Raw genomic sequence first — 12649 nt, 5'->3', positions numbered from 1 at the left:
TTCCACAAAGAACCTACTCAACCTACTCATTCGTCATATGCGCCCTACATTAAACTACTTTGAACTGGAAAAGGCCTGGCACACGACGAGGATGCATTCACCCTCTGCAGAGCCTCCTCCCACATCCCGGCCTCCATTTCGCCCCATCTCCAGCTCTTCCTCCCATTTCCATTTAACATCTCCTATCGGAGCTCCCTCCCAGTCTATCATCTCCTTATAAATCTCTGACTCCTTCCCCTCAACTACTCCCTCCCTCGACAGCGCCTTAACCTGCAACCCCAAGGGCAGCAACCCGGGAAAGGATGGCACCTGCCTCCTCACAAAGTCCTGGACCTGTAAGAATCTAAACCCATTCCCGCTGGGCAACTTGTATTCCTCCTCCAGGTCCTCGAATGGGGCTGGTTTAGCATAGTGGACTCCATTGCTGGCTTGTAATACAGAATAATGCCAGCAGCGCGGGTTCAATTCCTGTACCGGCCTCCCCAAACAGGCACCGGAATATGGCGACTAGGGACTTTTCACAGTAACTTAATTGAAGCCTACTCTTGACAATAAGCGATGATGATTATTATTATTAAACTCGCAAAGCTGCACCCTACAAACAGGCCCCCAAACTGCTCAATCCCTGCCTGCTGCCACCCCCCGAAACCTCACGCCCAGCCCCCGGGTGCGAACCTGTGGTTGCCACAAATTGGTGCCCACACCGAGGCAACTTCCAGCCTCAGATGCTGGTGCCACTGCCCCCACACCCTCAAGGCCAACACCACCACTGGGCTTGTGGAGAAACTGACCGGAAAGACTGGCAGTGGCGCTGTCAACAATGCCCCTAAACTCGTTCCCCTGCAAGAGGCCACCTCCATCCATCCCACACCGACCCTTCCCCATTACCCACTTCCTCACCATAGCGATGTTAGCTGCCCAGTAATAATTCATTATATTTGGCAACGACAGCCACCACCCCCCCCCTCGCCCCCCCTCCAACAACGCTTTCTTGGCCTGCGGAATTTTCCCCGCCCACACAAACCCCGAAATCAACGCATTGACCTTCTTAAAAAATGACTTTGAAACGAAAATCGGGAGGTTCTGAAAAACAAACAGGAGCCTTGGCAGTACCATCATTTTCACTGTCTGCACCTGCCCCACCAGCGACAATGGCAACATATTCCACCTCTTAAAATCTCCCTTCATCTGCTCCGCCAGCGGAGCCAGATTCAACTTGTGCAGCTAATAAATAAGCCACCTGGATGCCCAATTATTTGAACCTCGCCCCCACCACCTTGAACGGTAGCTCGCTCAACCTTCTCTCGTGCCCCATGGCCTCAATCGGGAACACCTCACTCTTCCCCATGTTCAGCTTGTATACGGAAAACTTGCCAAGTTCCGCCAGAATGCTCATGATTCCACTAATGCCCCCCCAGTGGGTCTGAAATATACAGCAACAAGTCGTCTGCATACAACGAGATCATGTGCTCGACGCCGCCCCCCCCCCCCCCCCCCTCCGCACAATCCCTCTCCAACCCCACGAAGCTCTAAGCACCATTGCCAATGGCTCTATCGTCAAGGCAAAAAGGGAGAGAGGGCACCCCTGCCTTATCCCACAGTGTAATCCGAAATACCCTATAGCTCATGCCGTTCGTCCGCACACTCGCCACTGGCAGCCTATACAGCAGCAGAACCCAGTCCACAAACACCTGCCCAAACCCAAACCATCCCAATGCCTCCCACAGATACTCCCACTCCACCCGGTCAAAGCCTTCTCTGTATTCATTGCCACTGCGACCTCCACTTCCTTCCCCTCTGGGGGCATCATAATCACATTCAGTAACCTTCTTACATTCGCCTACAACTGCCTCCCCTTCACAAACCCCGTCTGATCTTCACTTATCAGCCTCTAAGCCCCGAGACACAGTCCTTAACACACGAGGCCAGCACCTTCGCCAGCAATTTGCCGTCCACATTTAGCAACGATGTCGGACAGTAGGACCCGCACTGCTTCGAATCCTTATCTTTCTTCAGTATCAGGGAAATAGATGTCTGCAATAGTGTGGAGGGGGGGGCCTTTCCCTAGCCTCATTATATGTCCTCACCAGTAGAGACCCCAAGTCCCCACCGAACTTCTTATAAAACCCCACCGGGAAACCATCCGCACCCGGGGCCTTCCCTGCCTGCATCGCCCCATACTCTCCATCATCTCCACCAACCCAATGGGGGCCCCCAGCCCCTCCATCAGGTCCTCCTTGGGAAATTCCAACCCATCCAAAAAACACCGCATTCCCTCCTCCCTCAGCCAGCGGTTCCGACTCATATAGCTTCCTATAAAACTCCTCGAATACCCCAGTCACCTCCAGTACCACTCTTCCCCTCCCACCCTTCACACTCCCAATCTCCCTTATCACCTCCTGCTTCCTAAGTTGGTGGGCCAGCATCCTACTTGCCTTCTCCCTGTACTCGGACACTGCCCCTCCGCAACTGCCCTCCTGCCTTCCGTTTCAGAAAGTCCTTTTTAAATTTTAAGAAACTGTTGACTGTTCTCCCTGTGTCTGCGTGGGTTTCCTCTGGGTGCTCTGGTTTCCTCCTACGTTCCAAGGATGTGCAGGTTAGGTGGATTGGTCATGCTAAATTGCCCCTTAGTGTCCAAATGGTTAGATGGTGTCACTAGGTTACGGGGATAGGGTGGAGGCTTGAGAGCCGGTGCAGACTCAATGGGCCGAATGGCCTCCTTCTGCACTGTAAATTCTATGATTCCCTGGTGGACACCAGCCCAATCTCCAGCCTCTCCTTCAATGATGCTGCCTCCGGGGCCTCCGAGAACCTCCTGCCCACCCTCAATCTCGTCCACCAGCCTTTCCATCTCGTCCCTCCATTTCCCTGTGACCCTGATCGAAATGAACTCCCCCTAACCATTGCCTTGAGTGCCTCCCATAGCGTGGTGGCCATAACCTTCCTCTTATCGTTAAGTACCCCTGATGGCAGCCCTCACTCGCTCGCACACCTCCTCATCTGCTAACAACCCCAAATCAATCCGGGAGAACACCCGATGCGCATGGGAAAAGTACGAAAACTCCTTCGCCCTCAGCCTCCCAAACCTCCATGGATCCACCCCCCACCCCCCATGACCTCCATAAACCCTTTCAGCTCCTTTGCCACTGCTGACACCCCCCCTGACCTCGGGCCCAAACAGTCCAGGCCTGGCTCAATTACTGTGTTAAAATCTTTAAATGCGTCTCTTGTAAAAAAGCCACTTTCGCCTTGAAACTCCTCAGGTGCGTGAACACACGTGACCGTATGACTGGTCCATTCAGCCCCCTCACGTTCCATGCCTGATTGGGGGATACCCTTCCCCCCACTTCCCCGGCCAATCAACCATATCCCTTTTTAGGTCAGCCCCGGCCCGTGTCTTGTGACCCTCTAGGCCCACCCTCGCCTGAAGTTTGTTTCTGTTTCATGTTTCTCCACCCTCTCTCCCTAGCTTGGAGGAGTTATGAAACCCAGGTATATTCTGAGTTAGAGGTTTGTGGGTCAATTCATAGTCATCTGTTCCAACTGCTGCATCTTCGGCTTTGGACACACTTTGTTCCTCCACATGGGTTTTAAGGTTGTAGGAGAGGCAGATTTTGAATTCCTCCAACAGGATTATTTCCCTTACTCCTTCATATATGCAGTTAATTTTGAATGCTCACACCCCCCAGTCAAATCCGAGTGGTTTAATTCTTTCAAATTCATGTAAGGTCTGATTGAGAATTCCAAAATCTTTGGTGGTATGTTTCTGCCACTCATTCATAAACACTTAAGGTAGCACTTTCTATCTGTTCATGGCTAACAAAGCTGTCTGCAGGCAACATGAAGGATACCTCACAAGATTTCCCTATCAGCTGACAGATTAGGAGAGTGTATTAGGGTGGCACAATGGTTAGCACTGCTGCCGCACAGTGCCAGGGACCCGGGTTCGATTCTGGCCTTCGGTGACTGTCTGTGTGGAGTTTGCACATTCTCACCGTGTCTGCATGGGTTTCCTCCGGGTGCTCCGGTTTCCTCCCACAGCACACAGATGCGCAGGTTAGGTGGATTGTCCATGCTAAATTGCCCCTTAGTGCCCAAAGATGTGCAGCTTAGGTGGATTGGCCATGATCAATGCGCAGGGTTACGGGAGTAGGGAGGGGGAGTGGGCCTAGATAGCATTCCCTTTTCGAGGGTCTGCCAGATTCAATGGGCTGAATGGTCTCCTCCTGTATTGTAGGGATTCTTTTTAAATTTAGATTACACAATTATTTCTTTCCAATTAAGGGGAATTTAGCATGGCCAATCCACCTACCCTGCACATCTTTGGGTTGTGGGGGTGAGACCCATGCGGACAAGGGGAGAACGTGCAAACGCCACACAGACAGTGACCCGGTGCCGGGATCAAACCCGGGTCCCCAGCGCCATGTGGCAGCAGTGCTAACCACTGGGCCGCCCTGCCACCCTCACTGTAGGGATTCTATGGAGTCCAAACCTCTGCTGATCGCTAACTAATCTGCCAGCATCTCAAAGCTGTGGAGAAGTTTTCCATATCCTCTTCATCAACACTAGTTAGGAATGTTTTAAGAAATTATAGCTTGTTCCTGAGCTAAGGGTAGTTAAATTACTAGTGGCATCTCCACCAGGTAAAGACATGGTCACCCTAGCTGTTTCAATCTGCCTTTGTTTGCTATCCTTTTGTGCTTGTAATTATTTCTCAAACTTCCCCAGCTGGAATTCTCTCTCTCTTTCTCCCTTGCCTGAAACTCTATCTCTATCTTAGGCTCTTCAAGGCAAATTCTGGCTAAGAACCTGGTCTGGTTTAGTATTATATATTCTGCCTGTTCCAAATCTGGGGAAAAGCAAAGATGATCAGCCGGTATCTTTCATACGTTGGGCTTCCATGCTTTATAAAATAGATTATCATAGATTATCATAGAATTTACAGTGCAGAAGGAGGCCATTCGGCCCATCGAGTCTGCACCAGCTCTTGGAAAGAGCACCCTACCCAAGGTCAACATCGCCACCCTATCCCCATAACCCAGTAACCCCATCCAACACTAAGGGCAATTTTGGACACTAAGGGCAATTTATCATGGCCAATCCACCTAACCTGCACATCTTTGGACTGTGGGAGGAAACCGAAGCACCCGGAGGAAACCCACGCACACACGGGGAGGATGTGCAGACTCCGCACAGACAGTGACCCAAGCTGGAATCGAACCTGGGACCCTGGAGCTGTGAAGCAATTGTGCTATCCACAAGGCTACCGTGCTGCCCCAAAGGTTATTTATCCTCACACATTTACCTCAGTTTAACGCAACATCATACACTCGATCTCATGCACACACACAAAGATGACACACTTTTACAGAATCCAGTTCCTTCAGTCTCTGGTCTCACTTTGTCCCTCTCAGGCTCTCTGCCTCCTCGCCCCCGGGTCGTGCATCCCTGATGTTCTTCCTTGTCCTTCTTTCCTCTCCCTTTTTAAAAATAAATTTTTAGTGTACCCAATTCATTTTTTTCCAATTAAGGGGCAATTTATCGTGGCCAATCCACCTACATTGCATATCTTTGGGGTGTGGGGGTGAAGCCACGCAAACATGGGGAGAATGTGCAAACTCCACATGGAAAGTGACCCAGAGCCGGGATCAAACCTGGGACCTCAGCGCCATGAGGCAGCAGGGCTATCCACTGTGCCACCGTGCTGCCCTCTTCTTATCCCTTTTTACTCCTTCCCATTTCCCTTTCTACTGGCTATTGCTGGCCTCGAACAGGCTTTAAAACAGACCGACAAATTGCCCCCATGCAGTAAGGAAGTCTTCCTCCAACCCTCGGATGGCGTATTTGATCTTCTCCAGGTGGATAAATTCCGAGAGGTCTGCTAGCCAGTCTGCACAATCTTGGACATTGCCTTGGAGGAGGCTGTCCAGAACCCAGCAAGTTTGGGACAAGCCCAGAACATGTGGGTGTGGTTGGCTGGGCCCCTCTGGCACTGTTCACATTTGTCCTCCACCTCCGGGAAGAACCTTTTCATTCGGGTTCTGGTTAGGTGAGCTCTGTGCACCACTTTGAACTGCATGAGGCTGAGCCTTGCGCAGGAAGAGCCTGGTGAACACTTCTGAGACCCATCTCGTCCTGTACTCTCTCAATATATCCTGTCACCTTTAAAGATTTATGCACATGAAACTCCAATTCCTACAGGTTTACTCTTCAGAACTGTGCCATTAAGCATATTTTGCTTCAACTTCTCTTCCCAAAGGCACCACATCACAGCTCTCTGCATTAAATTACATCTGCCACTTGCATGCCCATTCTGCTAGCTTATCTATGTCCTGTTGCAGTTGATGCCACACTTCCAAGTTTGGTTTCATCTGTAAAATATTCAATATTTTCAATATTGCAGATAAAACCAAACTTGTACATTGTATTCCAATATTCAAGTCATTTCTATAGATCAACAAAAGCAGTTGTTCTGGCACTGAACTGGACTGTTGGCCCTACCATCAAGTCTGAAATATAAGTTTATTACGACCCACTGTTTCCTGTCCTTAAGCTTTTTTCTTAATCTAAGGTGACACTGACTTTCCTATTCCAGGAACTTCAACTTTGTTAACTAGCCTTATATGTGGTACTTTGTCATGCACTTTCTTCAAATCCATTTACGTCACATCCACTGCATTCCCTCGATCTTTTCTGATGCTCTTGCTTCATCAAAAAATTCAATTGAGTAAGTCAAACATGATTTGCCTTTTACAAATCTGTGCTGGCTCTCCTTAATTAACTCAAAACTCTCCAAATGCCTGTTAATTTCTTCCCCCAGATTATTATTTCTACAACTTTACTATACACTGATGTTAAACTGACCGGCCAAAGTTATTAGAATGTCCTTACACCATTTCTTGAACAAGGGTGTCATAATTACCACTTTCCTATCCTCTGGCACCTCCCCTGTATCCAGCAAAGATTAGAAGAATACCTTCCGTTACCTCCATCCTCATTTCCTTTAGCAAACAAGTCATCCGGACCAGGCAATGTATCTGGTCTAAGCATAGCCAACCTTTGAAGTACATCCTGCCTATCAACTTTTATTATCAATTTATCTACCATCTCTGCTTCTACTGGTCATTTGACAGCACCCTCCTCCTTTGTAAACATCAATTCAACACTCATTGCCTTGCGACTCATAAAATGTATCACCGTCTCTGTCCCTAATCAGCCCAACCCTGCCATACTATACATTTACTAAATGCCAGTAAAAAAAATTGAGGACCCCTTTTATATTAACTGCCATTCTATTCACATATTCTCTCTTTACCAGTCTTATTTTCTTCTTCACTTCTGCTCTCAACTTGTTGTATTTGAATTGGTTCTCATGAAAAATTCACCTGACCTGCATTGTACACCTTTTTTGTTTCATCATATTCTCTGTCTCCCTTGTCATCTACAGAACTCTGGCTTTGATGTCCTCTCTTGTTAGAGTATCTGAATCATCTCTTCCCTGAAGATTGGCCATTGTTCCAGTACAGTTACAACTTCTTGAGCTCTCTGCCCGAAGGCAGGTCCTTGGACACGTGACTTGATTTTTGACTCCGGATATGGGGAAGGGCCTGAATCAACCTCACTGGAATGGGGATTGAAACCAGTATTGTTGGGATTAATCTGATCCATACTCTAGCTGTTTAGCCAACTGAGCTAATCATCCCTGCCTCTCCAGGTAAACAAAGGGACCAAATATCACTGTTTCCACTGGATAGTAACCAACTGGTAACGTTTCACTTGCCTATTTAACAGTCTGTTCGATTTTCCTTTCTGTTGATTTTGGACTTAATGCTAAGCTCTGGTTTAAACAGAAATCCAAGATTCTGAAAGTTTCATATTTAGAGTTGAATGTTATAGTATTTTGCTGAGACAACGATAAACAAGTAACAGTCACCAACATATAGTTTTTATTTGCTATTTTGTATGGTCGCTCAGAGATTTTAGGATACAATTAATGTGTGTGTGTTTCTTGAAATTAACGACAATGAAAGCCAAAATGCAGAGCAGCTCCAGTCAACATCTGCATGGGAAGGCAATCCACACAGGGGTGATGATGTGGAGATAGAATCTTGGATCTATAGTGCAGAAGGAGGCTATTCGGCCCATCGAGTCTGCACCGGCTCTTGGAAAGAGCACCCTACCCAAGCCCACACCTCCACCCTATCCCCATAACCCAGTAACCCCACCCAATACTAAGGGCAATTTTGGACACTAAGGGCAATTTAGCATGGCCAATCCACCTAACCCACACACACACGGGGAGAATGTGCAGACTCCGCACAGTGATCCAAGCCGGGAATCGAACCTGGGACCCTGGAGCTGTGAAGCAATTGTGCTATCCACTATGCTACCGTGCTGCCGGCGTTGGATTGGGGTGAGCACAGTAAGAAGTCTTGCAACACCAAAAGTCCAAATAATAATAATCACTTATTGTCACGAGTAGGCTTCAATGAAGTGACTGTGAAAATCCCCTAGTCGCCACATTCCAGCACCTGTTCGGGGTGGCTGGAACAGGAATTGAACCTGCTCTGCTGGTCTTGTTCTGCATTACAAGCCAGCTGTCTAGCCCACTGTGCTAAACCAGCCCCAACAGGTTTGTTTCAAATCACTATCTTTCGGAGCACAGCTCCTTACTCAGATTCACCTGATGAAGGACATGCGCTCCGAAAGCTAGTGATTCGAAACAACCCTGTTGGACTTTAATCTGGTGTTGTAAGGCTTACTCTGCACATGGTGTGGACCTCGACCTGGGGTTCCAGGCTTTAAAGGCTTCACCTTTCTTTCCTTCCTCCTGTGTATGTTTCCTACTGTCCATCAGTTCTTAGTATTTCTGTACAGGGTTCAGGTGAAGTAAAGTGAGATTGATGCTGCGCACTGGGTGTTGGTGCGTGCTTGGTGGCAGGAAGGCAGGTAGTCTGCCAGACCTCCCTTCCCCTGCCCGCTCCTCCTCCTGCTGCCTGTCAGCCCCGGGCAGCGACTCCCTCTCCCTCGGCGTGCGGGTGACGTCATCGCCCAGCCTGTCCCGGCCCGAAGTGTGAACGCGAGTCATGGCGGCGGTGCGGACCGGCAGGGAGAGAGTGTAGTGTGTACACACACACAATTCAAACTCTTGTGGTCGACAGCCAACCGGAAAATAAAGAGAGACAAAAGTAAAGTGAGGGGGTTAAATACAGAGGGAGAGGAGGAAGGAATAGGGCACGAGACACGGCAAATAACACTGAAGAAGAAGAGAGTCACCGGGTGAGCAATTTCCTTCCTTCCTTCCCTCCCTCCTCCGGAGTTCCCCCGCCCGCCCGTCCTGAGGGTGGACAGGGAGCAGCGGCCCGGGAGAATTCCCAGCGCGAGCTCCGGGCCAACGTTCGGCCGGGGGTGGGAGGAGGTGAGAGTTCGATTGGAACGCGCCGGGTTCTCGTGCCCCCACTCGGCTCCCTCGCATTCCATCAGCAACCGACTGCTCCCGCTGGCCTGGTGCACAGACAGAGGAGGGACAGGCGGCGCTGGCAATCCCCGCTCCCCGTTTACAGCGCGCTAGGCCTCAGCCCGGGCCTGGGAATGGATGTCCCACTGCAATCCCACTCTCCGATCCGCACGGGCGCTTTTGTTAGTCACCCAAGGCCCAGCATACAACGTCGCTGAAATGATAACCGACTCTGTTGAAAGACGGCAGATATATAGAAAAACTATATATTTTTTGTTTATTTCTTTATTTCCACACCCTCATTTTTTATTTTAGAGTTTTGCCCCCACATCTTCTTTGTCTATCTTGTTCTTTTCCCGGGAATCGGGGAAGCCGTGCTTCTACCCATGCTCGATGACGACCGATCTCCCGGGCTGCTATTCTCGTACAAAATGACTTTTCCATCAGACATTAATGGTGGCAGCGACACTACAATGTGGTCATTTGTTTCCATTATCAAAATTATCCTTTACATCTACGTTTATTCTGCAAGTGGGAATCGGCATGGTGATCTCAGTGTAAAAATGAAACCTGGACGTTTGGAATCGATCAATAAACGAAAGCAACGCATTCTTAAATATGAACGTTTAATGAACTGTGCGTTCACCATTCTTGCCGGTGACTTGGTTTTGTCAGGCAGCGATAAATAACTGTGTCATAAATACGTGCTCCGCGTTTATCTGTAATATGAGTTGGTAAAGAGACTCCTAAATCCTTAAATTTGTTTTTCTGCAGAAACAGGGGGGGGTCCTCATTTGGCGAATAATCAGGAGTTACAGAATCACGGTGGAACGATAAATAAGTTTTATTTCGGAGGAGGATCCCAGCAGTTTCCAAGCTTGAGTGAAGGTTCTCATCAGATAGTTTCCTTTTCAACCTGGAAATGGAGGGTCACGGTGACGAGGACAGCGTCAGTAACAGTAGTGGAGACTCCAGGTATTAAACGCTTTATTCTATAAATGAAGCAATAGTAATGTGTACTCTGTTCCTGCATGATCAAAGTCAGATGTTAACAGGTTTAAGTGGAAAATCCTGTGGGTTGTGCATATAAAAATGAATGTATTTCTCCCCCTCAACCCCCTGTAATTTATATAGTTTATCACAGACTCTACACAACTGAAATATTAATTTAGATACTAATACCAGCAGAAAATGCAAATTCTGGTAACATTTCCATGAATAAACGGTAGGAATGTATTAGTGTTCAAGGCTAATGCTCTTTGAGATATTGTTTACTTTTATAATTTGACATCATGACCCTTTGTGAGTTGCAACACAATTAAGTTCTGGTAAGATACTGAAGTGAATGACACCCACAACTTTCCAGTACCGTGGGGCATCTTTGTGTGTTTGGTTTCCCAGGCAGACAATTTTTACATTAACCATCCTCCTTGGAAAATTGCTGACTGGGGCATCCAGAATGCCTTCTTCCTCTTTATCCATTGCAACAACTTGCTACTTTATTAAATGAGTTCTGGCATCATTAAAGCTTTGGCAACATGTTTCAGCAGCTTGTCATAAGAGAAAGAGGAATCATTATGGTGTGACCCTGAGAATTTTCCAATAGCTGGAGTAGGTTCATGATATGGGAGACAGAATAGTGGCACAAAAATGTTTTTCGTAGGAGTTATATCTGATATATTTTACTGGTAAATATAACACGACCGTAATCAAGCTACGATGATATCAGTGTTCATTATGCAAAGTATTATGAAACTTTGGCAGAATGTAAAAGACCATATTGCTGTAGGTCATATATTAATGAATCGGTTCAGTATAACCCTATTTCTTTTCCAGTGTCTCAAAAACCAGAAGGCATCCTTCATCCGTAGCCTAATTTTATGTTTAAAAGCAAAAAATGCTGGAAATACACAGATCGAGCAGCATCTGTAGAGAGAGAAACAGAGTTAATGTTTCAGGTTGATCATGTTTCATCATAACCTGATACTCGTCCACTGTTAAAAGCAAATATTTTAGTTTGGATGCATACTTTTTTTGCTTTAAAAGGAAAGTAATTAGACATGTAATTAAAGAGAGGGAGTGTCACAGCATAACAAGTAATGTGTCTGTTTCCCAACATGGGTATCATGATAAACTTCTTTCTTAAATTCTGCTGGCACTAGTTGAGAGTGAATATTTGATCACTTTTCAGTTCAAGGAATACGGCACTGTTTCTCAGGAGGATGAAATAAATCTGCGGTTCCTATTGTAAATGTGCCTGTCAGGGAAGCATTGATGATGCTGTGAAGAAGTATGCACTCCATTACATGCAGTTTAAAGAATGCATCTCCCAAAATAATGATTGCTGCTAAAATTAGAGGAGAGAAAAGTCATTTTTTTCTTCCCCTTACGCAAAAAGAAAACAAACATGCATATTATCAGTGGCCACTTGGGTGCTGTGTTGGAAGGATATGGATCTTGTAGCACTGTGACCGAGTGTGAAGTCAACATCTTGAGGTTCTCACAATCAATAGCTTTGTTTAGTAAACATTGGTATATCTCTCAATCCTAAAATTAATATATTTTGAATGAAACCTCAACTTTATATAAAATGTTCTTTGAACTAAGGCGAAGTGTACAAATACTGGTTGAGTTTTGACAGTTATTGGACTAAACTGCTGCCCCTTTTCTGAGAGAGGAGATATATTTCCATGCTATAAAACCCGCATATTAGACACTCAGTTCTATGCATCCAAATATTCAATTGCTTTAGAGATTTGGTCCATTGCCATATTAATTCTGTAAAATCATTTGAGAGCACCCCACCCCACCCACAGCCTTAATCAAACAAGGAGACGTCTTCTTATGACTGACACACCATTAATAATGTGTCAAAGTTCTACATTTCCTTTGATAAATAAAGTTGCTCAAAGTGATTAAACAAAGGGAATCAATGGAACTTGTTTGTGAACAAACCATAGGATTGCACAGCACAAAAATGTATATTTGGCACAACTGGTTTACAACAGTGTTTATGCTCCACACGAACCTCCATTCAGTCTCCTATTCAGAAGAACTAGGAGCAGGAGTAGGCCATCTGGCCCCTCGAGCCTGCTCCGCCATTCAATGAGATCATGGCTGATCTTTTGTGGATTCGGCTCCACTTTCCGGCCCGAACACCATAACCCTTAATCCCTTTATTCTTCAAAAAAC

The 12649-nt window shown here is 46.9% G+C and overlaps 1 protein-coding gene across 4 annotated transcripts in view; it reads left to right on the top strand.

Moving 5' to 3' along the window:
• The first annotated feature begins 9049 nt into the window (after positions 1-9049).
• The window catches only part of chd1 (chromodomain helicase DNA binding protein 1), a 299232-nt gene continuing 295632 nt past the window's right edge, over positions 9050-12649 (top strand). For 3 of the 4 annotated variants that reach the window (XM_072516363.1, XM_072516361.1, XM_072516364.1), the window contains exons 1-2: positions 9050-9279; positions 10232-10432. In XM_072516363.1, the coding sequence (XP_072372464.1) occupies positions 10380-10432 (53 nt within the window). In that variant the 5' untranslated portion in view covers positions 9050-9279; positions 10232-10379. The remainder of the gene's footprint in view (positions 9280-10231; positions 10433-12649) is intronic. The other variant, XM_072516362.1, reaches the window with a different exon arrangement.

The sequence above is a fragment of the Scyliorhinus torazame genome, chromosome 9, assembly GCF_047496885.1.
Source record: "Scyliorhinus torazame isolate Kashiwa2021f chromosome 9, sScyTor2.1, whole genome shotgun sequence".
NCBI lineage: Eukaryota > Metazoa > Chordata > Chondrichthyes > Carcharhiniformes > Scyliorhinidae > Scyliorhinus > Scyliorhinus torazame.
The sequence above is the reverse complement of the archived record's forward strand: the minus strand, read 5'-3'. Positions and strand labels throughout refer to the sequence as shown.